This window comes from Oryx dammah, unplaced genomic scaffold (assembly GCF_014754425.2).
Source record: "Oryx dammah isolate SB20612 unplaced genomic scaffold, SCBI_Odam_1.1 HiC_scaffold_29, whole genome shotgun sequence".
NCBI lineage: Eukaryota > Metazoa > Chordata > Mammalia > Artiodactyla > Bovidae > Oryx > Oryx dammah.
This window is the reverse complement of record NW_024070213.1, coordinates 766,742-791,420: the sequence shown is the minus strand read 5'-3', so window position 1 is coordinate 791,420 and position 24,679 is coordinate 766,742. Positions and strand designations below refer to the sequence as shown.

The following is a 24,679-nucleotide window of genomic DNA, read 5'->3' as shown; positions in this document are numbered from 1 at the left end:
CAGGTTGCATCCACGTGTTGGCCGTGGCTGCTTCGAGCACTGGGGTGCGTGTGTCCTTTGACATTGGTGCTTCCTCCAGACGTGTGCCTGGGGGCGGGACTGCAGAGTCGTGTGGCAGCTGTCAGTGGTCTTTTAAGGAGCCTCCATATTGTTCTCTGTAGTGGCTGCACCAGTTTACATCCCACCAGCAGTGGAGCCGGGCTCCCTTTCCCCACACCCCCTGCCGTGGATCATTTGTAGACTTTTGGATGATAGCCCCGTGACCAGTGTGAGGTCGTACCTCACTGTCATTGTCTGTTTCTCTGATTGTTAGTGATGTTGAGCATCTTTTCATGTGCCTTTTGGCCATCTGTATGTCTCCTTTGGGGAAATGTCTATTCAGAGGATATTTTCTTTCTTTTTTTTTTTTTTTTTTTTACCACCACCAGGATTTTATTCTTAAATAAATGCTCAGCCTCAAGCCTGGTTAGGCAGACATCAGAAGAAGGCAGATCACAGGCCCCTCGTCCATGGGAGCAGTGGGATGGCCCAGGGAGGCAGAGACTCTGAGAAGGTAAGCCGGGCACTTGGGGCAGGAGACGCCAACAGAGAGGGTGTTTCATCCTGTGACTGGGTTGTAAAGTCAAGGAGCAAACTTTTCTGTTTCACCTGACCATTGTGGAATTTCTCTCACACATATAGAGGCTGACATATCCATGACTGTGGATGTGAAATGTGAGCGGGTCCTTTGTCTTACTTGGTTCCATCTGTTGTAGATGACGCAGAAGGAGCACCATGCCATTGAGTCACCCGCGTTCCCACGTCCGAGACCAGCAGGTCCGCCCTGTGTGCGCGCACGTCTGCACCGCGATGCATTTAGCGGGAGAACTCCGGGAGCGGCATGAAGTGACATGCTCATGAGTTCGCCGGTCCACTGCTCAGTGAGATTCATGATTAGCCATATTCATAAACATCCTAAGAGATAAGAGTTCTTCAGCCAGAACTGAATAGTTATGGTTAGTCATGGAGAGCCGCCGGGAGCCTCGTCCCCAAGGAGCAGGTGATTTGGAGAATGCAGACTTGAAAATAGAGGAAGATGACTCTCAAACCCCTGATCACAGTGTGGGGAGAATGGACTTTGGAAGCGAGCTGGAGGACGGGAGGCAGGCGGGCCGCGGCCAGGAGCAGGCAGAGGGCGGCGGCGTGGGCTGCGCAGGCCGGCCCCCCGGGCGGCGCGCCTCCCCAGAGCCCGAAGACGACTACGGGGCGCTGCTGGCGCAGTACAGCAGCACCCTGTACAGCGTGGCCATGGAGGCCGTGACGCAGAGCCTGCTCGCTGGCCGCGGCCTGGGCTCCAGGAAGAAGTCCCCGGCCTGGAAGCACTTCTTCATCTCGCCGCGGGACAGCACCAAGGCCGTGTGCACGTACTGCATGAAGGAGTTCAGCCGCGGCAAGAACGAGAAGGACCTGAGCACCAGCTGCCTCATGCGGCACGTGCGCAGGGCGCACCCCGGCGCGCTGGCAGCGGACCCCGCCCCGGCGCCGCGCCCTGCGCCCTCCGGCCCCGCGGCTCCCGCCCCGGCCCCGGGGGACGCCAGCTCCGCGGCTTCTTCCGAAGAGGCCGCCTCCGACGCACTGGCTTCGGAGAGGTACGGCCAGGACGAGGGCCCGGCGGGGCCGCCCCCGCACGCGCGCCCCCTGCACTGCAGTGAGCCTGCCGAGAGCGGGGCAGAGAAGAACCTGTCCCTGCCGCGGAGCGGGTGCGGGTCCCGCCGGAGGTCGGCCGTCTGGAAGCACTTCTACCTGTCGCCCCTGGACAGTTCCAAGGCCGTCTGTGTCCACTGCATGAACGAGTTCAGCCGCGGCAAGAACGGGAAGGACCTGGGCACCAGCTGCCTCATCAGGCACATGTGGCGGGCGCACCGCGCCATTGTGCTGCGGGAGAGCGGCGGCGGCCCCGCGGCACCTTCCCCCGGCCCCGCGCCGCCCCTGGGGCCTGCCCAGCCGCCGCCAGACGCGGAGTCCGGCCCCCTGCCGGTGTCTCCGGGGAGGGCGCTCCAGGACCCTGCCTCCGCAGCCTCCTCCCCCGACCGGCCGGCGGAGGAGCCGCAGGCGCTCTGGGGCCCCGGGGGCACGGCGTCCCCCTCCTCCGATGCGGGCGAGGCCTCGTGGGGGTCATCTCCCGAGACGCAGCTGGGCAGCGCGCCTAGCCCTCGGCCGCGGGAGCCGGGCGCCGTGTTCCAGCAGAACAAGAAGGTGATGAAGAGGCTGAAGTCGGAGGTGTGGCACCACTTCTCGCTGGCGCCCACGGACAGCCTCAAGGCCCTGTGCAGGCACTGCGGCTGCGCCATCAGCCGGGGCAAGCGGGGCGACGTGGGCACCAGCTGCCTCATGCGGCACCTTTACAGGCGCCACCCCGAGGTGGCCGGGGCCCAGAAGGGCTTCCTGGGGGCTGGCCTGGCCAGCTCACCCTATGCCACTCTGGCTTCTGCTGAAATGTCCTCCTCCCGGTTGACCAGCCTGCCGACCGTGGTCACCAAAAACCATCAAGCTGTGTTTCCTGTCAACAGCAAGAAGACCTCCAAGCTGTGGAACCACTTCTCTACCTGCTCCGCAGACCCCACGAAGGTCGCCTGCCTGCACTGCGGCCGGACCATCAGCCGGGGCAAGAAGCCCACGAACCTGGGCACCAGCTGTCTTCTGCGGCACCTACAGCGCTTCCATGGCGGCGTGCTGAAGCCCGAGGGCGCCCGGGCTGCCCCACCCTCCCCTCCTGGCACCCAGGCGCCCCTGGGCCCACCATCGGCAGGTGCCGCCACCTCTGACGATGGCAGTGAGAAGTTTTACGATTCTCACCCCGTTGCTAAGAAAATCACAAGTCTCATTGCTGAGATGATTGCCCTTGACCTCCAGCCGTACTCACTGGTGGACAATGTTGGCTTCAACAGGCTGCTGGCATACTTGAAACCTCAGTACTCCCTGCCCCCACCGGCCTACTTCTCCCGGACGGCCATCCCGGGCATGTACGAGGACGTGAAGCACGTCATCATGGCGCACCTGCAGGAAGCCGAGAGTGGTGTGGTCCACTTCACGTCGGGCATCTGGATGAGCAGCCAGACGCGGGAGTACCTGACCCTCACGGCCCACTGGGTCACCTTCGAGCCCTCGGCCCGGCCGCACTGCGAGGACCACCACTGCTCAGCACTGCTGGATGTGTCGCAGGTGGACTGCGACTACAGCGGCAGCAGCATCCAGAAGCAGCTGGAGTGTTGGTGGGAGGCCTGGGTGACGTCCACCGGCCTGCAGGTGGGCATCACCGTCACCGACAACCCCAGCATTGGGAAGACGCTGAACGAGGGGTCGCGCTCCAGCGTGCCCTGCTTCAGCCACACTGTCAACCTCATCGTCAGCGAAGCCATCAAGAGCCAGAGAATGGTCCAGAACCTGCTGAGCACCGCCCGGAAGATCTGCGAGCGGGTGCAGCGCTCGCCCCGTGCCAAGGCCAAGCTGGCGGAGCTGCAGCGGGAGTATGGGCTGCCGCCCCACCACCTGCTGCAGGACGTGCCGTCCAAGTGGAGCACATCTTTCCACATGCTGGAGCGGCTGCTGGAGCAGAAGCGGGCGGTGAACGCGCTGTCCGTCGAGTGTGACTTCCGGGAGCTGCTGAGCTGCGACCAGTGGGAGGTGATGCAGTCGGTGTGCCACGCCCTGAAGCCCTTCGCCGCCGCCAGCCGGGAGATGAGTGCACATGTGTCCACGCTGAGCCAGGTCATCCCCATGATCCACATCCTCACCCGCAGGGTAGAGATGCTGTTCCAGGAGACCATGGGCATTGACACCATGCTCCGCGCCCTCAGGGAGGCCATGGTGAGCCGCCTGTCCGCCACGCTCCACGACCCCAGGTACGTGCTGGCCACCCTGCTGGACCCGCGCTACAAGGCCTCCCTGTTCTCCGAGGAGGAGGCTGAGCAGTGCAAGCAGGACTTGATCAGGGAGCTAGAGACGCTGGATCCTACCTCAGAGCCCGCGCCCGTCCCCAGCGGCTGCGAGCCGGGCTCCCCGCCCCGGGACTGCGCCGGCGAGGAGAGCCTCTGGGCGCTCATGGCCAAGCTGAAGAAGAGCGAGCGCAGAGGGCGGCCCAAGGTCCCCGAGGACATGGTGCTTGCCTACCTGGAGGAGGAGGTGCTGGAGCACAACTGCAACCCGCTCGCCTACTGGAGCCTCAAGAGGGCCACCTGGCCCGGCCTCTCTGCCTTGGCCGTGCGCTTCCTGGGCTGCCCCCCAAGCATCGTCTCCTCTGAGCGGCTATTCAGCACGCCCCCCGAGAATGGCAGCTTCGGCCAGTCCAGGCTCCTAATGGAGCATTTTGAGAAACTCATCTTTCTGAAAGTGAATCTTCCCTTAATATGCTTCCAGTACTGAAGAGCCCGCTGGAGCCACCCGGCGAGCACCGGCGTCTGCCCAGGCTGGCGCTCGCCGCAGCCGGCCCTGCAGGACGGCAGGCCGGGCGCTCAGGTCCACGGCCGTGGGAGGGGCCACCCGGCCCTCACTGTCGCGGCCACACGTGCCTTAACCAGTCCTTCAGGCCAGGTACCATGGTGTGTGTTTTCAGAAGTCCACTAGCAGCAGCTTGCCTCGTCAATGATGAAATACGATGATTGGGTTTTCATTTGTAACTGTAAGGTTTTTTACAAGTTGGGGATCAGTAGTTTGTTTCAGTAGAATGGCAGAGGAGAGGTGAACAGTTTTATTCCGTAGGCTTTTCATTCAATTATGTAAAAATCAGATCAGGTACTGTATTTTAGTTAAAAATTGCTTTAATTGCAACAGAACAGCCTTTGTGGCTGTCAAATAAAACCTGTAAATAGGAGGTGGAGTTGAAGCCATCTTGACCGAGCAGTTCCTGACTGCGGCTGTACAGGGCGTTGAGGGGGACAGAGTGCTTTGGGAGGCAGCTGTCGACCACGACAGAGACGTGGCATCGGCGACAAGCCCAAGCTGACGTATGACGAAGGGTCGGTTGCGCAGGGTTTCCGCAGAGAGTGAGCCCCCATTTCAGGGTCTGCCCTGGTGCCACGTGGGCGGTTAGCTTGGACACACCCCCACGTTCACGGTGTGCACAGTGGGGCTGCTCTGTGGCCAGTGAGTGGCGTGACACGTTTACAGCCTCCTGTTGATGAATCTCTGAGCCTCTGACTCAGCGGCTCTACATCACGGAGCCGTCTTGGAATTTGTGCACTGACCCCCGATTGATCCAATTACGTACACAGTTCTTTTTAGAAGAGGTGGCTTATTAACAGGGAAGAAGATTGCTACGTTATGGTTGTAAGAATAGCCTTAGGCGTTTAGATTTTCTTTTATAAAATAGGGAAGATTCAGCCATCAGAGGGGTATTTTAGGATCCCAAGGACATCAGAATGGATTATCAGTCATCAGGTTTTTTTTTTAACAATAATATGTCTTCAAAGTTTTTGTCTCAGTGTCTAGAAAAGAATTCATTTTCTTATTTCAAACTGGTTAAATATTCTGGGTGAAACGAGTCACTGATTTGCCTATGACCTTTTAGAAAAGTTGTTGTTTTGTTAAAATACTGTACTATTATTAATCTGAATTTGCATTGACTATGTTTTTAGTGTATTTATAAATGGTGAACTCAGTTTCTGAAATTAAACTTTTTATTTGCAATTTTCTACTGCTGGAGGACACTGGCTTTTTATTCTTAGGATAATAAAACAATCCTACTCTTAGGGGCCAGCATGTACAGAAACTACGTTCAACACAGCCCTTAAATCTTCGCGTTAGCCACAGACGGGACCTGGGGGAAGTGGAAGAGTAATTCTTAAGCAGCATTTCTAATGGCGGCAGTGACGTCTGAGAACCTTCCAGGGCAGGTGTTCCGAGCAGGCACTGCGACCCCCATGCTGCTGGCGGGAAGAGAAGCCAGTGTGGAGGGCCCCAGAGTTGGGACTGGGGCTGTGTGCGGTCCAGCGGGCCCACTCCTGGGCACTTGCCTGCAGCAGAAACACTCATTTGAAAAGACAGATGCGCCCCCGTGTTCACAGCAGGGCCACCAGAGTGCCCACCCACAGAGGAGCAGGCGAAGAAGACACGTGTGTGTTTATACAGTGGAAGCTTAGCCGTGAAAAAAGAAATCTTGTCATCACACCAGCATGGATGGATCTGGAGGGTGTTATGCTCAGTGAAATAAGTGAGAGAAAGACAAATACTGCATCATTTCATGTTTATGTGGAACCTAAAAACAGTGAACCGGGAACACTCATAGACACAGAGAATACGTGTAGTTTCCAGAAGGGAGAGGGTGAGGGCCGAGTGAAGGAGGTGCAGAGGACAGGCCTCCACGCCGTGGGTCTGGGCCGCGACGCGGAGGGCACCTCAGCAGCAGCGCCGTGGAGGCGTGTGATGGCACAGGGCACCTTGGCCTTGTGCCATCCCTCGGTCCGTGTGAAACGAGTGAATCGCTGGGGTGTTTGCCTGTACTGTACGTCAGCTGTACTTCCGTTAGGAAGACTCAAAATGAGAGAGGATCTGGGAAGACGGTGGAGTATGAAGCCCCAGGAGTGTGTGTCCCTCCCAGACAGCAAGCGCCAGCAGGATCTGACTCGGGGGGACTCTGGAGAACATGGGAGGCTGAGACTTCAGGGCACAACTGGACTCGGGGTGGAGGAGATAGGGCGCAGAGCACAGAAGCAGCTGCGACGCAGCAGCTGTGCATGCCTCCCGGAGCAGCTCGCACAGCTGGCAGCAGCAGGTGCAGGGGAAGGGTCCTGTCCTCCAGATGCTGAGGCCCTGTGCGTGCTCTGACCACATCACTGCGGCTGGTCTCCCAGGGGCAGATGGGGGGCAGCTGCCACTGTTGCTGTGCTCCCCCTCCATTGCTACAACTCGCCACCCTCTCTGAAGTGACTCCTAAAGATTCCAACATATTACATAATTGCATATATGGAAAGAATTTGAATGTGACTGTGCTCTGAGGAAAGGCTCAGGAAAGACAAAAATCCATTAAGTTTACACCTCAAACTGATCCTTGGCACAGACTGCCTCCAATAATCAAAAACAAAAGCACAAAGCTGGGGGAAGAGAAGAATCTGATTTCTGGAGTTACCAGATTGTTACATTAAAATGTCCAGTGCACAACATAAAAGTCACAAGGCATACCAAAAAAAAAAAAAAAAAAAAAGTATGGTCCTCTCAAAGGGAAGAAGTAATACAACAGAGTCTGTCCGTGAAAAAAGACCTGATGGTGTACATACTAGACACAGACTTTAAAACAGCAGTCTTAAAAATACTCAGAAAACTAAAAAAGTCATGGAGAAAGTCAATAACGTGAACAAAAATGGAGATATCGGGACTTCACCTGGCGGTCCAGTAGCTAAGGCTCCACGGTCTCAATGCTGGGGGCCTGGGTTCAGTCCCTGGTCAGGGAACTAGATCCCATGTGCCACAACCAAAGTTTGCACACAGATTTGGTAACCTCAATAAAATGGGCCAATTTCTTGAAAGACACAATCTGCCAAAAGTCACACAAGAAATAGACTATCTGAACAGGCCTATAGCAATTAAATTGAATCAAGAATTAATCTTCCCAAACAGAAAGCTCCAGGCCCAGATGCGTTCACTGGTGAATTGTATCAAACATTTAAGGAGAAATTACATGAATTCTCTACAGTCTCTCTCAGAGGATAGAAGCAGAGGGTTAGTGCCTAACACTTCCTATGAGGCCAGTATTACCCTAACACCAAAACCAGACAAAAACATTGCAAGAAAGGAAAACTGCAGGCCCGTATGCCTTAAAGAAACTCTCCTGGAAGGTAATAGGAGAAAACCCCTAGAGGACCCTGGGTGTGGTGATGACTTTTTAGATACAACTTGAAAGCCTTGATCCATGGATGAAATCACTAGTTAGACTGCTAAAATTAAAAGCTTCTGTTGACAGTGTCAAGAGAACGAAAACAAGCCACAGACTGGGAGAAAACATTTGCAAAAGACATATCTGAAAAAAAGACTTCCCATTCAAAATACACAAAGAACTCTGAAAACTCAACAATAAGAAAACAAGGAACCTAACTGACAGACTTAAAGACCTCAACAGACTCCTCACCAAAGAAGATACATAGGTACCAACCTGACATGAAGAGCCGACTCACTGGAAAAGACCCTGATGCTGGGGAAGATTGAAGGCAGGAGGAGAAGGGGATGACAGAGGACGAGATGGCTGGATGACGTCAGCGACTCAATGGACCTGAGTTTGGGTGAGCGCCAGGAGTTGGTGGTAGACAGGGAGGCCTGGTGCGCTGCGGTCCACGGGGGTGCCAAGAGGCAGACACGACTGAGCGACTGAACTCCATGAAGACATTCAGCACCACTCAGGACAGGGAATCTCCCAGGGGATCTTCCTGACCCAAGGATTGAACCCAGGTCTCCTGCATTTCAGGCAGATTCTTTACCGTTTGAGCCACCAGGAAGCCCCAGAAATAACAGAAAAGCAGGACTAAGTGCTCTGCCTCAAGCAAACGGGGAGCAAGTGCACTGCACAGCGCCAGCCTCTGCGCTGGACAAAAGCCGGAAGACCCGAGGCTCACAGCACAATGCGCTAGAAGGCAGAGCTGCATGCAGTAACTTCCAACTTTAAAATTGTTTTTTAAAAAAATCTGTACTTAACATCAGGTGGGAGTCTGCACTTTGTGAAAGATGCTAACTGTAAGGAGACCACTGCGCATCCCAAAGCTTCTCTCACTGTAAAAACAGAGAAGGAGCTCTTAAGCTGCAGCTGCGCCGGCAGGCGCGAACATCAGGCACTGCTTGCGAAATACCCATTTTTATTTTAAAAAGCAGCTTTTATGCAGGTGCAGGCTTGCCAGCAAACTAAGATGGACCGGAATAGGTGAATTTAACTCAGATGACCATTATATCTACTACTGTGGGCAAGACTCCCTTAGAAGAAATGGAGTAGCCATTACGGTCACCAAAAGAGTCCGAAATGCAGTACTTGGATGCAGTCTCAAAAACGACAGAATGATCTCCGTTTCTAAGGCAGACCATTCAATATCACAGTAATCCAAGTCTATGCCCCAACCAGTAACGCTGAAGAAGCTGAACGGATCTATGAAGATCTACAAAACCTTCTAGAACTAACACCCAAAAAAGATGTCCTTTTCATCACAGGGGACTGGAATGCAATAGTAGGAAGTCAAGAGACACCTGGAATAACAGACGAGTTTGGCCTTGGAGTACAGAATGAAGCAGGGCAAAAGCTAATAGAGTTTTGCCAAGAGAACACACTGGTCATAGCAAACACCCTGTTCCAACAACACAAGAGAAGACTCTACACATGGACATCACCAGATGGTCAACACTGAAATCAGGTTGATTATATTCTTTGCAGCCAATGATGGAGAAGCTCTATACAGTCAGTGAAAACAAGACCAGGAGCTGACTGGCTCAGATCATGAACTCCTTACTGTCAAATTCAGACTTGAATTGTATAAAGTAGGGAAAACCAATAGACCATTCAGGTATGACCCAAATCAAATCCCTTACAATTATACAGTGGAAGTGACAGATTCAAGGGATTAGATCTGATAGACAGAGCGCCTGAAGAACTACGGAAGGAGGTTCAGGACACTGTACAGGAGGCAGGGATCAAGACCATCCCCAAGAAAAAGAAACGCAAAAAGGAAAAATGGTTGTCTGAGGAGGCCTTACAAATAGCTGAGAAAAGAAGAGAAACTAAAGGCAAAGGAGAAAAGGAAAGATATGCCAATTTGAATGCCGAGTTCCAAAGAATAGCAAGGAGAGATAAGAAAGAGAAATTCCTCAGTGATCAATGCAAAGAAATAGAGAAAAACAATAGAATGGGAAAGACTAGACATCGATTGCTTCAAGAAAATTAGAGATACCAAGGGAACATTTCATGCAAAGATGGGCTCAATAAAAGACAGAAATGGTATGGACCTAACAGAAGCAGAAGATATTAAGAAGAGGTGGCAAGAACACACAGAAGAACTGTACAAAAAAGATCTTCACGACCCAAATAATCACAATGGTGTTATCACTCACCTAGAGCCAGACATCCTGGAATGAGAAGTCAAGTGGGCCTTAGAAAGCATTACTCCAACAAAGGTAGTGGAGATGATGGAATTTCAGTTGCACTATTTCAAATCCTAAAAGATGATGCTGTGAAAGTGCTGCGCTCAACATGTCAGCAAATTTGGAAAACTCAGCAGTGGCCTCAGGACTGGAAAAGCTCAGTTTTCATTCCAATCCCAAAGAAAGGCTATGCCAAAGAATGCTGAAACTACTGTACAATTGCACTCATCTCACACACTAGTAAAGTAATGCTCAAAATTCTCCAAGCCAGGCTTCAACAGTACATGGACTGTGAGCTTCCAGATGTTCAAGCTGAATTTACAAAAGGCAGAGGAACCAGAGATCAAATTGCCAAAATCTGTTGGATCACAGAAAAAGCAAGAGAGTTCCAGAAAAACATCTGCTTTATTGACTATGCCAAAGCCTTTGACTGCGTGTATCACCACAAACTGTGGAGAATTCTGAGAGAGATGGGAATACCAGACCACCTGACCTGCCTCCTGAGAAATGTGTATGCAGGTCAGGAAGCAACAGTTAGAACTGGACATGGAACAACAGACTGGTTCCAAATGAGGAAGAAGTGCATCAAGGCTTTATGTTGTCACCCTGCTTATTTAACTTATACGAAGACATCATGAGAAACACCAGGCTGGAAGAAGCACAAGCTGGAATCAAGATTGCCGGGAGAAATATCAATAACCTCAGATATGCAGATGACACCACCCTTATGGCAGAAAGCGAAGAACTAAAGAGCCTTTTGATGAAAGTGAAAGAGGAGAGTGAAAAAGTTGGCTTGAAACTCAACATTCAAAGAACTAAGATCATGGCATCCAGTTCCATCACTTCATGCCAAATAGATGGGGAAACAATGGAAACAGTGACAGGCTTTATTTTCTTGGGCTCCAAAATCACTGAAGATGGTGACTGCAGTCATGAAATTAAAAGACGCTTGCTCCTTGGAAGAAAGCTATGACTAACCTAGACAGCATATTAAAAAGCAGAGACATTGGCATTATGTTGCTGACAAAGGTCCGTCTAGTCAAGGCTATGGTTTTTCCAGTGGTCATGTATGGGTGTGAGAGTTGGACTATAAAGCAAGCTGAGCACCAAAGAACTGATGCTTTTGAACTGTGGTATTGGAGAAGACTCTTGAGAGTCCCTTGGATTGCAAGATCCAACCAGTCCATCCTAAAGGAGATCAGTCCTGGGTGTTCATTGGAAGGACTGATGTTGAAGGTGAAGGTCCAATACTTTGGCCACCTGATGTGAAGAGCTGACTCATATGAAAAGACCCTGATGCTGGGAAAGGTTGGAGGTGAGAGGAGAAGGGGATGACAGAGGGTGAGATGGTTGGATGGCATCACTGACTCGATGGACAGGAGTTTGAGCAAACTCCAGGAGATGATGAAAGATGTGGAAGCCTGGCATGCTGCAGTCCATGGGTTGGCAAAGAGTCGGACACAACTGAGTGGCTGAACTGAGGCTTGCCATAAGAAAAGGGTGCTTATAGATGCTAACATCATTCAAGAAAAGGCAAAGTCACTACATGGCAACTTGAACGGGAAGTGAAAGATGTAAAGATGGAGAACTGAATGCCAGCAAAGGGCGGTTTGATGATTTCAGATGGAGACTTGGCTTCAAAAACGTCAGGATAACAGGAGAGGCGGCTTCTGCTGACAGAAGCCAGCAAACGAGGCCCAGACGCTGTCGAGTCGCTGCACAGAAGAGCCGTCTGCCTGAGCAGGGCTTAATGCAGGCACAGTACTGCAGTGCATCCTGGGGGAAGTGCCACAAAGGCCTTTCCCGAGTAAGGAGAAGCAGGCAGCAGGGCTTAAGGCGGCAACGAATGGGCTGCTGCTCCTTTGTGCAGATGCGGTCAGGATCGTGACAAGACGGCCCGCGAGCCTGGAAGGGAGAAGAGGCCCAGCGGGCGCCTGTCTCTGGTTGGACATCAGGAGGCTGGCACAGCCAGGCCACGCCTTCTGGATTGGTTCCATCGATGCCTCGTCCCCGAGTTCAGGAAGCTCGTTGTCAGTTCCGCGGAGTTCAACACCGAAGCAAAGACAAGGTCTGCTTCCCCAGACACGGCGGCTCTGTTCAGCCTCTAGGTCAGGGGTCATGAGGACCTCTGAGGCTCCACACACGAGACTACAGGAAGGATCGTCAAAGCTACCGAAGAGACGCTGATAGAACATCATGAGAGGTGGGAGGCTCACACCATTGACAGTGCTGCTGTTCTGAAAAAAGTCCTGCTGGAGAAAACTGTCCCGATGCTGGGCATGACTCCCAGGGTTCACGACAGAGCCAGTCAAGGGAATCACGAGATTGTGGGTCTGGCAACATGACCTGGGGGCGAACAGTTGAGATGCAGGTCTTCGGGAAACCCCAGGGCTGGGACTCCCTTGCCGTTCCAGCAGTTCGGGCTCCAGGCTTCCACTGCAGGGGTGCAGCTCAGCTCCCTGTCAGAGAACTAAGGTCCCACATGCCACAAGGTGTGGCCCCAGAATTAAACAATTCCAGGGCTGACAGACACCACAGCAGACGCACTGATGGAAGAGGAACTGGTGGAGACGAGAACTCCCGAACCACGGACAAACAGTGCAGAAGACGTGGCGCCAAGGAGCAAACTGACATCAGGGCAGCGGGCAGAAGGGCTCCGATTCTTCAAGACAGCTTCCCACTTTATGTGCAACACGGGCAAACGGGGAAGGACTGGAGCAGTGTGGAAGCACGTTTAGAGAAGACAGAGAAGTCAGGCGGACATTACAAGGTATTTCCATGAAGACCCCTCCCCACCCCTCCTCAGCCACCTGAGACAGCAAGACTGTCCCCCCACCCCAGCCTGCTCAGCGTGGGGACAGGGAGGGACTTTAGGACGACCCACCTCCAGTGATGAACAGGAACGGACAGACCGCTCGTTGTGTCTTAACATGAAAACCTAACAGCTGTACACTGTGCCCAGGGCTTGTATGGAAGTGGACAGTCTGTCCTCAGGGAGACGTAAGGTGAGCGATACCAACTGTAAAACTAATACCACGTCGGTCTAGTTTCTAACTTTGCTTTCCAAGAACTGTGTGCAACTCTCCCTAAGTGGAGACAGTGTCACCGTCTGTCAGTGTACTCTTGTTTAATGCAAGTGTCCCCAGTACTGTGTCATGAACATGACTGTAATACATATGCCAGAAGAGACAGGACAGTCCACCCGTTAGTGTACAGGCTGGGCTGCCTTGCAGTGCTGATGCTACTAAGTGACTCTGAAGCGAGTGTATTGCCGCTTCTTGACTGTCGATCCTCAGATAATTGTACCTGTACGTAACTGTGAATTTCTTTTCCACATTTTTGTTTTCTTAAGCTTTTTAAATTAATCATCTTGGCTGTGCTGGGTCTTCGTTGCACACAGACCTTCTCTAGTTGCCGAGTGCAGGCTTCTAACTACGGCGGCTTCTCCTGTTGCAGAGCGTGGCCCTGCAGCTCGGGCTCAGCTGCTCCAGGGCGTGTGGATCTTCTCGCATCGGGGACTGAAGGAGTGTCCCCTGCGTGGGCAGTCCCTCTCCTTTTTCCGTCTGGTGTTTGTAACACGTGGAACATCCACAGAGCTCGGTAGTGTAGGTCCTGACAGATGATCCATCCCAGGGGCAGGTGACAAAACTTGTGACACTGATACAGCACCGTACAGAGCTTTTCTTCGTGACTTTGTTTTCTTTTGGGGGGCTGCACCTCAAGGCTTGTGGGATCTCAGTTCAAGCAGTGAGCCCTGGCCTCCTGCAGTGGAAGTGTGGAGTCTTACCCTCCAGACCGCCAAGGAAATCCCTAGTTTTCTTTTCTGTAGCCTTACATAATTGGAAGAGTATATAACCTGCAAAAATGTCCTCAACTGTTCATGTTATCGGTAAGGCCTTCATTCAACAGTAGCTGTTGTTAACTAAGCTTTGGGGGAGTTGAAATCTGACTGGGGGCGGGGGCTGGCGACCCTGCCCCTGCGTTGCTCGAAGGTCAAGTGTACGTTGACACCCACAGAGATGCAGTGGGGCTGGTGGTATCAGCCTGGCACGTGACTCCTCACACCTGTCCGTGTCCACACGTACACGCGTGTCCACACATAGCGTGCCTGATACCCCCCCCATCGGAAGAAAGGCCTAGAAACACAGGCACACTGACAGCAGCAAGCACACTTTGCACCTGGATCTTGGTCTCTAAAACCAGCCCAGTCACAAGGAGCCTGGGCCCTCAAAATGGCTGCCTCCAGGGCGGGGACAGAGGAAGAAGCCACGCAGCAGGTTCCTGATGGGGCACGCGGCCAGGACAGCACAGCTGACCGGATCCCGGGCCAGGCTACAGCCGGACACCAAGGCAGCCAACTGGGCTGTTTACAGCCCAGCCAGGCCCGGGGGCATCCACGTGCAGGGGACACACGCAGGGAAGTGGGAGCTTAACTTGTGGGTGTGGAGGCACCACAGACCAGCTGCCGCCGCCCCGGGGGGGGGTGCTTGGGGGGGGGGGGGGGGGCCCCCCCCCCCCCGTTGGCGGGTGCGCAGGCTCAGCTTCAGTGCATAGAGCAGTCCCTGAGGTGGGGAAGCCCTCGGCACTTCCTGGGGCACTGAGGCGCTTGGGGTGGAGCTTAGGCTGTCAGTGACTCACTCTGGAGTGCCGAGATTCCGTGTCTCTCTGCACAGGCGTAGCGTATGTGTGGGTGTGCAGTGTGTACACATGTGAAAAGCACACACGGTTCTCTGCATCCTCACCAGGGCCTGGTGGGGCCAGACACACGTTGGGAGCTTGGTGGACACAGCTCAGGAAGCGGGAAGAGCCAAGCTCACTTAAAGCCAGTGACGACTGTCTCCCAGCTGTCAGATAATCAGTGTAAGACAACGTACAATGTCACTCATTCTTTCTGAACACATTTATCTCCTACGATCTCTTCTGAAATGGAGACAGCGTGCCCATGAGCACAGGGGAGGCCCCACCCTGCAGGGCTGGGCACAGTGGGACTGCGCCCAGCACACGCTGGCCTTCGGGTTTCCACCGCCCAGGGGCCCTGCCAGGCGCCAAGAGGCCACCGCCTGCTGCCCTGGAGCAGCTCCTCAGGCCGAGGCCCATGGCCTGGATGGCAGGCAGTATCAGTACCCACAGTGCCCTCACCACCGCAGGCTGCAGGCAGCATGGCCGCGGGGATCCGGGCGCGGCCGGGGATGGGCAGCCGCTGTCCTGTTGGTTCCCAGCTCGCCTGGCAGAAGCTGGCGGGCACCCACGTCCCTGGGGGCCCACTCCCCGCTCAGGGAGGCCCACGGAGCCGCTCCAGAAGCACAAGCTTGGTCTGCAGGTTCACGTGGAACGGAGGCAGTCTGCTCAGGTTCACACTCAGCCCGGTGGTGCCCGGGACGTGGGCCAAGATGCGGTGCGTGTCCTGGTAGAGGGCCAGGGGCCCAGGAGCGGCCTCCATGAGCAGGTGCGTGTAGGCCAGCATGCGCTCCGAACCTGGCTCCAGGTCTTCCGTCTTCTCGTACCTGCGGAGGAGAGCACGCCACACCCTGCAGGCCCACGCTGGTCCCTGGCACCCAGTGCCCCCGGGAGCCTGCGCCAAAGGGAGGACGTACCTCCAGGCACTGTTGACCTCCAGGAAGCGGGACACGCCAGTCTGGGCAGCGGCCACGTCGATGTGTAGAACAACATCTGTGGAGAGCAGGCTGGCCCCGTCAGCGCCGGGGGCCTGCGCCTCTGGCAAGACCACCCGGGCTCGGAGCCGCACACCCACCTGCACGGGCGGGCACCAGCTGGTGCAGCCTCTGCATCGCCACGCCACCGGGGTAGTTGAAGTGGGACACATACAGGCCCGTGGCCGAGTACGCGGCGTTCACCACGAGGTGCCCCAGCACTAGGAGGGACCCCACTCTGTGCAGCCAGGACTTCCTGTAACTGTTCAGCCTGGGAGGGAGCAGAGCCGGGGACCGCCGTGAAGAGCACATCCGCCCGCTGCCGTGCCCCCATACGAGCCGTCACCACGCAACGGACGCGACAGACTCTGAAACCCCCGCAGGCGCCAAGGCCAAACCTGCGTTAGCCCTTCAAGTATCCCAAGTCACCCCTCAGGTCAGAGCCTGGCTTCAGGCATATCCCGAGCTGCCTGGTGCCTGGTGCTGGGCAGAGCAAGGACAGGCGCCCGCTGCCTCTACAGGCTGGCCACAGGCCCTGCAGACTTGGGCTGGACCCCGCACCAGACCCCAGCCGGGTGCCCGGTTGAGCCCATCGATCACCCTGGATGCCCTCCCCTTTGCAACCCAGTTCATGGCCCCGGGTGAGCCCACGAGGCAGCTGGCAGCACTTACACGCGGGCACAGCCCCTGGCAGCCACGACGTTGAGCAGTGGGAAGGTATAGATGACAAAGCGCAGCTCCTTGTGCGGCAGCAGCGAGTACAGGGCCACAAAGCCCAGCGCGGGCAGCAGCAGCGCCAGGGCCCGCCTGTCCACCGCCCCCAGTGGCACAAAGAGCAGGCTGCAGCCCAGGCCACGCGGGAGCGCCGAGTAGAAGTACCAGAGCAGTGGCGAGGTCTGGGCGGGGGTTAAGGAGGCTGCAGGCACCCCCGCGGCAGCCTGCCATCCCCCGCCAACCTGATGGCGCCCCGCCCACAGCACCCAGGAGCCCCACAGCTCGGCCACGGCATGACCCCTCACACAGGGACGGTGACTCCTCACACGGGGACGGTGACCCCACACACGGGCTGCCACAGCTGCGGACAGCGAGTGGGACTGCCCAGAACCGTCCCTCCATCTTTCACTATGAAAACAGCCTGTCCCAGGGTGGGGGGCACACTGGGGACCCACAGCATTCTCTTTGGGGATGTCTTTTAAAGAGCCCAGAGTGAAACATTAAATCAGAAGATTGCAAGGACAGAGAAGCTGGGGCTGAGACGCTGAGTGGTGTCTCCTCGGGGCACAGACTCAGGGCCAGGGAGACCCGCCCTGCAGAGGAGGAAGTGCTGGTGCTGGCGCCATGGCAGCCTTCACGCTCCCCGAGGCGCAGGTGCAGCGGACAGCAGCTCCTCGCTCTGCCTCGAAGGAAGGATACGCCCCAGTTGGAACTCTTGTTCAGGACAGTGTTATACCAGAGCACCTTCCCTTCTGGCCACACGAGGTAGCGCCAGAAATAGGAGTCCACAGCCACCGTCAGTCCTGAGGAAGGAAGAGCAGCTGGGAGCACAGGCCACCCCGGAAACTGACACAGGCGGAGGTCCCCGAGATGCGGCCCCGACAGCAGAGCAGCCGGGAGCCACAGCAGCATCCCTCGGAGGAGCTGAGGTGTCGGGCCCTCCCCCAAAGCAGCCCCCACACACAGGTGCCCCCACGCCTGCATGGCCTGGCCGAGGCACAGGAAAAGGGGGCCCTGATGGGGGTCCTGTGGAGGGGGTCCAGTGGGGGAACGCTTGGGCAGCAGAGCCAGAAGACCCGCACTGGGACTCTGTAACCCCATGGGAGGTGCAGGTGATTCTACTTAATGAGGAACAGAGATGAGAAAGCCCCCAACAAACAGGGTGCAGCCCCCACTGGCCCAGCCCCTGTGACCCACTCACCCAAGCAGAGGATCCCGGCCGGCACAGCGCAGCGCAGGGCCCGGGTCAGCGAGAGTTTCCGCCAGCAGAGCGGCAGCAGCAGCGCTAGGCCCAGGAGCAGGCTTAGCTCAGCCCTGAAGACCAGGATGACGAAGGCCGAGAGCCAGATGAAGCGCGTCCACCTCTGCTGCAGCCAGGCCACCAGGGCCAGCAGCACTGCGGGAGGGTGGGCACGGCGTCACTCTCTGCTTGAGGGGCATGGGAGCCCCGAGACCGCCCGCCCGGGCCACGTCCACCCTGCCCCCACTCCTGCAGAGCCTCGCCCACCCGGCCCTCTGGGGTCCCTGCCCGCTCCCAGCCCCATGGACCAGCTCCTCCTCTGGGTGCTGCTCTTAGGGAGGCCTCGCCCCACCAGCTCCCGCGAGGCCAAGCCGGAGACCTGCACAGGGACAGAGCTCGCTCGCTTCCTGGCCTCCCTGTCCTGCATTTCTGAGACACCTGGTGGGCAGCAGCTTTCAACACACTCGGATGGACCCCCACCGACACCAGCCCGGGAGACCCGGGCAGGACAGGCCGGCAGCAACGTACCCACGGGCAGCGCCAGCACGTTGGGGAGTGTCCGTGTGCAGTAGAACATCAGGTGGAACTGCGAGGCTGTCACCCAGCAGAACAGGGCGGCCACTGTGGCCCCAAACTGCCGCCTCACTTCTTTTTGTAACATCCAGAGTCCAAGAATCACGCCGAGTCCCACGACAGCCCTGACTGAGCAGAGAGGGTGCGTGGGCCCAGGGGATCCCGTACTAAAAACGGGCCGGTGTATACAGGCACGATGGCACTCAGCTGCAGAGAAGAAGCCCTGCCGTGTGCAGCAACGGATGCGCCTAGAGGTCATCATACTAGAGGTCAAGTGCAAAGGAGGAGAAGGGCGAGCGCCACGCGGCGTCACTTGTGTGGAATCTAATGGACACGGATGCACTACCCACAGAACACTCACACAGGAGGCTGCACCCTGATGGCTACCCAAGGGGAAGCAGGGAGGGGCAGCTCAGGAGTCTGCGACCAACACACACACGCGGCTGTGCACGACAGGCCTCAACAGGCAGGGCTGGGACACTAGAAGCTGGGCCTGGGCAGGGCAGACGCACACAGGCGATGGCTGGCACCCCAGAGGCCCTGTCACCGGCCGACACTGCCAGGGCTACACTCACTGAGCACCTGACGCTCAGACGTGGCCCCGGCCACCCGGCCGAAGCTGCCTGGCCCCCCACGCAAGTGAACGGCCGACCTCCGCTTCCTCGGCCGCCCTCTCCCGAGGCATGGCCACCTGGTCCCAGGAGTTCTCCAACCACACATGCCCACCAGCGTGAGCCATGCTGCGGCTGCTCAGGGGCGGGGCCTGGCCCCCGCTGTCACTGCCTGGGGAGGTGGGCGCTGCCCCCACTGAACTGCCTGCCAAGTGGCCAAGATGGCCGGGATTCCAGGTGGCGGCCACTCCCGCTGAGGGCCCTTTGACTGGGTGACCGCGGCTGTCTGACGCCGCCACCGCTCTTCACCACCGCCTCCCCCCACCGGAGGAGCCCTTACCTACAAGCTGAGAGTAGAACTTGGACGTCTCCAACAGCGAGAGCGCGTAGACCGCAGGGCTGGAGAGCGCGGCGATCAGCAGCGGCCCGAGGAACGTCCTGGGGACCACGCCAGGGAACTCGAGGTGGTCAAACTGCAGGGAGAGGGCAGGTCAGCCGGGCCCGGGCCAGGTCCCCACACCACTCAGGCGAGCTCACCTTCTCCACATCGAGCCGGTGGTAGAGCAGGTCGTGCACAGCCTGCAGGTTGAAGCTCTCCTCCACCTTGGTGTAGGGGCAGGCGGCCAGGTGGACTGCGGCCACAGCCATCAGCAGCCCCAGGAGCTGGCGCTGCCCGCCCAGGCCCAACGGCCTTCTCCCAGCCATTCTGCACGCCCGCCTCACGGACCTTCATCCACCGTCAGCACCGCAGCTCTTGAGTGTGTTCAAAGAATGGAGACACAGATTCCCAAGCTCGAAAACTCTGCTGGAGTCAACACCTGGGAGACGTGTGTGAGGGTTAACAGCACCCCTCTGAAGTAACCTGGAAACACATCAACACAGGACACTGAAAGAAAAATCACCCTTAAGAAACTTCCACGTTTTAACCAGCCATCTTCTTCTTTAAGGTGTCTGTGAATACTCTTCCAGGGAAAAGGACCCGAGTTGCAGAACGAGAGCTGAGTGCACTGGCAGCTGGGCCCCGGGTCAGCCCGGCCCTGGACACAGAGGACCGAGAAGCTAAGATCTGGCTGGAGAGTCAAGAACACGCTGGGCTCGGCCCCCAGGGCAGTAGCTGGGGCAGACAGGCTGGAGCTGTAAAGCAGGAGGGGGGTGGGGCGCACCCAGAGCGCAGCAGAGCGGCAGCCATGAGTGGGGGGAGGGGCAGTGAAGACCTGCGTCCCCAGGACTGTGTGACGGGCCGTGGACTTTGCATCCTGAACTTCACCCGGGAGCCCCTCCGAGCCCCAGGAAGCACCACGCTGGTCGTGAGCACAAACCGGTGGACGCCAGAAAGCAAGCATGTTCCTGGGCAGGGGGGCAGGGAGGGTGCAGACAGATGCCTGCACTGCAGGCGCCCACACACCAGGACTGGGGGGTACCCCACGGAACAAAGATTCCAAGAAGACCACGGAGCGTCCGGGCAGCTCCTACTCACGGCAGACCTACATCTTTCAACTCGGCAAGGGAGGAAAGACAGCAAATTCTTCCTGTTTGTGGCTTGTCTTAAAACACGTCTGCTTTTCTTTGATCAAAACCAAAACAGCAAGAAGCAAAAGAAGAGAACCACAGTGCCATTTGTTAAAACTACTTTTTGGTTAGAGGGAGATGTATTAAGTCTCTGCTCTAAGCCAGCAAGTGGGGAATCCACGACTTAATAAAATCTAGAGGAGGAAGAGGAATCCTGTTCGATGTGGCGGTGGCGGCGAGGTGGGGGAAGTAAGGGAGTCAGAGGGCTTCAATAATTCAGAATTACCAAATAACGCGGTTCCGAGAGAAGTCACAGAACTCGGCTCCCTTACCAAATGTTAAGGGCAGGATTTTCCTGTTTTCCCACCACTGTAACCTCAGCAAGGAGGGGCCTGTCCATCACGACTCGCGGCTGCATTGCCACCTGGTGCTCAGCAGGTGCTCAACAGACTTGAAAAACAAATTCATAACAGCTCCTAAGTGTGGACGTTATCAGCTTACACTTTCGTTCAGTTCAGTTCAGTCATTCGTGTCCGACTGCTTGCCACCTCATGGACTGCAGCACGCCAGGCTTCCCCATCCATCACCAACTTCCAGAGCTTACTCAAACTCACATCCATCAAGTCAGTGAGACCATCCAATCATCTCATCCTCTGTCGTCCCCTTCTCCTCCCACCATCAATCTTTCCCAGCATCAGGGTCTTTTCCAGTGAGTCAGTTCTTCACATCAGGTGGCCAAAGTATTGGAGTTTCAGCTTCAGCATCAGTTCTTCCAATAAATATTCAGGACTGATTGATCTCCTTTAGGATGGACTGGTTGGATCTCCTTGCTGTCCAAGGGACTCTAAGACTCTTCTCCAATACCACAGTTCAAAAGCATCAATTGTTTGGCACTCAGCTTTCTTTATAATCCAACTCTCACATCCATACATGACTACTGGAAAAACCATAGCTTTGACTAGATAGACCTTTGTTGGCAATATAATGTCTCTGCTTTTGAATATGCTATCTAGGTTGGTCATAGCTTTTCTTCCAAGGAGCAAGCGTCTTTTAATTTCATGGCTGCAGTCACCATGTGTAGTGATTTTGAAGCCCAAGAAAATAGTCTGTCACTGTTTCCATTGTTTCCCCATCTATCTGCCATGAAGTGATGGGACCGGATGCCTTGATCTTATTTTTATAACTGTTGAGTTCTAAACCAGTTTTTTCACTCTCCTCTTTCACTTTCATCAAGAGGCTCTTTAGTTTACTGTTTGCTTTCTGCCATAAGGGTGGTATCATCTGCATATCTGAGGTTACTGATGTTCCTCCCAGCAATCTTGATTCCAGCTTGTGCTTCATCCAGTCCAGCGTTTCTCATGATGTACTCTGCATGTAAGTTAAATAAGCAGGGTGACAATATACAGCCTTGACGTATTCCTTTCCCAGTTTGGAACCAGTCTGTTGTTCCATGTCCTGTTCTAACTGTTGCTTCTTGACCTGCATACAGATTTCTCAGGAGGCAGGTCAGGTGGTCTGGTATTTCCATCTCTTTAAGAATTTTCCACAGTTTGTGGTGATCCACACAGTCAAAGGTTTTGGCATAGTCAATAAAGCAGAAGTGGATATTTTTCTGGAACTCTTGCTTTTTCTATGATCCAACACCCAGCTGTGGATGTCACTGGTGATGGAAGTAAAGTCCAATGCTGTAAAGAACAATATTGCATAGGAACCTGGAATGTTAGGTCCATGAATCAAGGTAAATTGAAAGTGGTCAAACAGGAGATGGCAAGACTGAACGTCATTTTAGGAATCAGTGAACTGATTCCTGGAACTGGAAATGGGTGGATTTAACTTAGATGACCATCGTATCTACTACTGTGGGCAAGAATCTCTTAAAAGAAGTGGAGTAGCCCTCATAGTCAACAAGAGAGTTCTAAGTGTAGTACTTGGGTGCAATCTCAGAAAACGACAGAATGATCTCTGTTCACTTCCAAGGCAAACATTTTCATTAAAGACACATTAATGCTTTAACTTCCAATGATGCCGAGCAGACCACAGAACATTCACATGCTGCTCTCTGTTCCTCTGAGGTTAAAACACTTTCAAGAACTAGGAAGCATGTATAAAGCTGAGTGCTGGAAGCAGCTGCACATGTACCGCTTGGCAGGACCGGGGCCTCACAGCCGTTCCAGGCCCATCTCTGCAGACCCCACTCCACGCCCCTGCCCGCAGCGCGCTCCCGAGGGAAAACCTAGACTCTGACATCTCAGGGGGCTTCCCTGGTGGCTCAGATGGTAGAGAATCATCCTGCTATGCAGGAGACCGGGGTTCAATCCCTGCGTCGGGAAGATCCCTAGAGAAGGAAATGGCAACCCACTCCAGTTTTCTTACCTGGAGAATCCCATGGACAGAGGAGCCTGGTGGGCTACAGTTCATGGGGTCACAGGAGCTGTGGGGTGAAAGCTACATTACCAACCCTGCTCCAGGCCCTGGGGCTTCTCCCCCAGACGAGGGTGCTCTCTGCTGATGGCCGAGAGCAAAGCAGCTTATTCTGGAAGACACTAGCAGGGCCCTGCATGCCCACCCAGGACCAGGAGACACACAGGGCACGAGCAAGTACACAAGCCACAGTAAGCCCCACCGGGCCAAGACCGTAAGCAGATGCAGCTGCACTCGTCCACACCTGCCTGCAGCTGTTCGGACTGTTAATCTGAGAGATTACAACAGGCCACGACTGAAGAAACTGTCGTTTCCAGGACAGTGGCCCCTCAGATTAGGAAGCGACCTGCAGAGGCCCTCCTTGTCCGCGTCTGTTCCTCGGTCTCGACTGAAACCGGTCAAATCAGATGTTCACATTACTAATTCACGGCTGGAAACACAAAGGAACTGGCAGAGATCAGGCCAGAGAAAACTGTCTTTTGTACTTCTTCCTTCTGGCAGTTCTGTCCTAAAGAGACCAGGTAATGCCCACGTTCCTTCTCCTGACTTAAACCACGGGTTTCGGCGCCAACGGCCTAGGGCACGGGGTGCGGGGAATGCAGACGCCTGGGTCCCCAGACACACTCATCAGGCCCCAGGTGACGCGGCTGGCCCCAGGTGAGGAGCCTGGCGGTCGTCCCGCGTGCACGCGCACGGTGAGGCCCAAGGAGCCCCGCGACGGCGCCAGCCCGAGGTCCCCTCAGCCCGCCCCGAGAGCCCCGGCCACGCGCGCTGACCTCGCCAGCCCACCGCGCGGTCCCTCGAAGCGCTCGCGCCTGGGCTGCCAGCGGCCGGAAGTCGGGTGGCGGAAACCAAGAGCTTCGGCGACGCCCTTGCCCGAACCTAACATGGCCGCTGGGGCTTCTCTGCCGTCGCGGACGCCCTCTCTGCCCGGAGTAAAGATGGCCGCGCCGGGCGGCGCGCGGGAGAGATGGACGCAAGGGGCGGGCCCGGGCCTCCCACGCCCCCCAAGCCCCGCCTCCCGGCGGGACGCTGACCCGGGGCCTTCCTATTGGTAGCCGCTCGTGGCGAGCCCGGATTGGGCCGCACGGGGGCGGGGCGGACCTAGAAGGCCAATCGCCGCGCGAGGGCTGGCGTGGGGCGCGGCTCCAGCCGGCTCCGCCGAGTATCCCCTGGAACGGCCGGCGCTTCGGAGCCGGTAGGCGGCCGGAGGCCGGAGTGCTCGGCCGGTTCCCGGTGGACTTCGGCCCGTCTCCGCGCTGCCGCGATCCCGCGGCGCCGTCCGCCTCGGCCCGCCATGCGCCCGCCGGCCCTGGCCGTGCTGGGGCTGCTGCTGCTGCTGCTGCCGACCGGCGAGGCCACCAAGAAGCCGACGCCCTGCAAGCGCTGCCGGGAGCTGGTGGACAAGTTCAACCAGGTGGGCCGGTCACTCCACGGGGACGGCGGCGGGGGACGGGGTCGCCCTGCCATGGCCCAGAATTACCCCCACCGTGGGCCTGCGATCACCCTGCCGGGGACTGGGTCACCCCACCATGGACTGGGTCACCCCATCTGGACTGAGTCACCCCCATGGACTGGGTCCCCACCGTGGACTGGGTCCCCACCATGGACTGAGTCACCCCCATGGACTGGGTCACCCCCATGGACTGGCTCACCCCACCGTGGACTGGCTCACCCCCATGGACTGGCTCACCCCCGTGGACTGGCTCACCCCCATGGACTGGCTCACCCCCATGGACTGGCTCACCCCACCGTGGACTGGCTTACCCCACCATGGACTGGCTCACCCCCATGGACTGGCTCACCCCACCGTGGACTGGCTCACCCCCATGGACTGGCTCACCCCCATGGACTGGCTCACCCCACCGTGGACT

The 24,679-nt window shown here is 56.3% G+C and overlaps 3 protein-coding genes across 6 annotated transcripts in view; 2 read left to right on the top strand and 1 right to left on the bottom strand.

Annotated features, from left to right (window-relative positions):
* Positions 1-369: 369 nt before the first annotated feature.
* On the top strand, positions 370-5,671 carry ZBED4 (zinc finger BED-type containing 4). The gene is made up of 2 exons (XM_040233609.1): positions 370-553; positions 756-5,671. Exon 2 carries the CDS (start codon positions 1,003-1,005, stop codon positions 4,399-4,401), a length of 3,399 nt encoding a protein of 1,132 aa, XP_040089543.1. The 5' UTR covers positions 370-553; positions 756-1,002; the 3' UTR covers positions 4,402-5,671.
* A 9,297-nt stretch (positions 5,672-14,968) lies between these two features.
* ALG12 (ALG12 alpha-1,6-mannosyltransferase) lies at positions 14,969-23,694 on the bottom strand. Of its 4 annotated transcripts, none has more exons than XM_040233605.1 (10): positions 23,582-23,694; positions 19,413-19,761; positions 19,216-19,348; positions 18,220-18,393; positions 17,653-17,847; positions 17,151-17,254; positions 16,410-16,633; positions 15,839-16,008; positions 15,681-15,756; positions 14,969-15,590 (listed from the first exon to the last, which is right to left on the bottom strand). In XM_040233605.1, the coding sequence occupies exons 2-10, from the start codon at positions 19,578-19,580 to the stop codon at positions 15,359-15,361; spliced, it is 1,476 nt and encodes a 491-aa protein (XP_040089539.1). In that variant the 5' UTR covers positions 19,581-19,761; positions 23,582-23,694; the 3' UTR covers positions 14,969-15,358. The 4 variants fall into 4 exon arrangements, with proteins under 4 accessions (XP_040089539.1, XP_040089540.1, XP_040089538.1 ...); XM_040233606.1 differs by having other exon boundaries at positions 19,413-19,737; XM_040233604.1 differs by lacking the exon at positions 23,582-23,694 and adding an exon at positions 22,758-23,023.
* Positions 23,695-23,949: 255 nt separating this feature from the next.
* CRELD2 (cysteine rich with EGF like domains 2) overlaps positions 23,950-24,679 on the top strand; it is a 7,468-nt gene continuing 6,738 nt past the window's right edge. The window contains exon 1 of the mRNA XM_040233603.1: positions 23,950-24,222. Within this exon, the coding sequence (XP_040089537.1) occupies positions 24,103-24,222 (120 nt within the window). The 5' untranslated portion in view covers positions 23,950-24,102. The remainder of the gene's footprint in view (positions 24,223-24,679) is intronic.

What these genes read in the sequence shown, in the direction of transcription:
- ZBED4 (XM_040233609.1), top strand. Translation starts at nt 1,003, where the DNA reads ATGGAGAGCCGCCGGGAGCCTCGTCCCCAAGGAGCAGGTGATTTGGAG.
- ALG12 (XM_040233605.1), bottom strand. Translation starts at nt 19,580, where the DNA reads ATGGCTGGGAGAAGGCCGTTGGGCCTGGGCGGGCAGCGCCAGCTCCTG. An exon ending in GCCAGGGGCTGTGCCCGCGT is followed by an intron (nt 16,009 to 16,409) that starts GTAAGTGCTGCC and finishes GCTCCCTCCCAG; the next exon opens with GCTGAACAGTTACAGGAAGT. An exon ending in GCTGGTGCCCGCCCGTGCAG is followed by an intron (nt 15,757 to 15,838) that starts GTGGGTGTGCGG and finishes TGCTCTCCACAG; the next exon opens with ATGTTGTTCTACACATCGAC.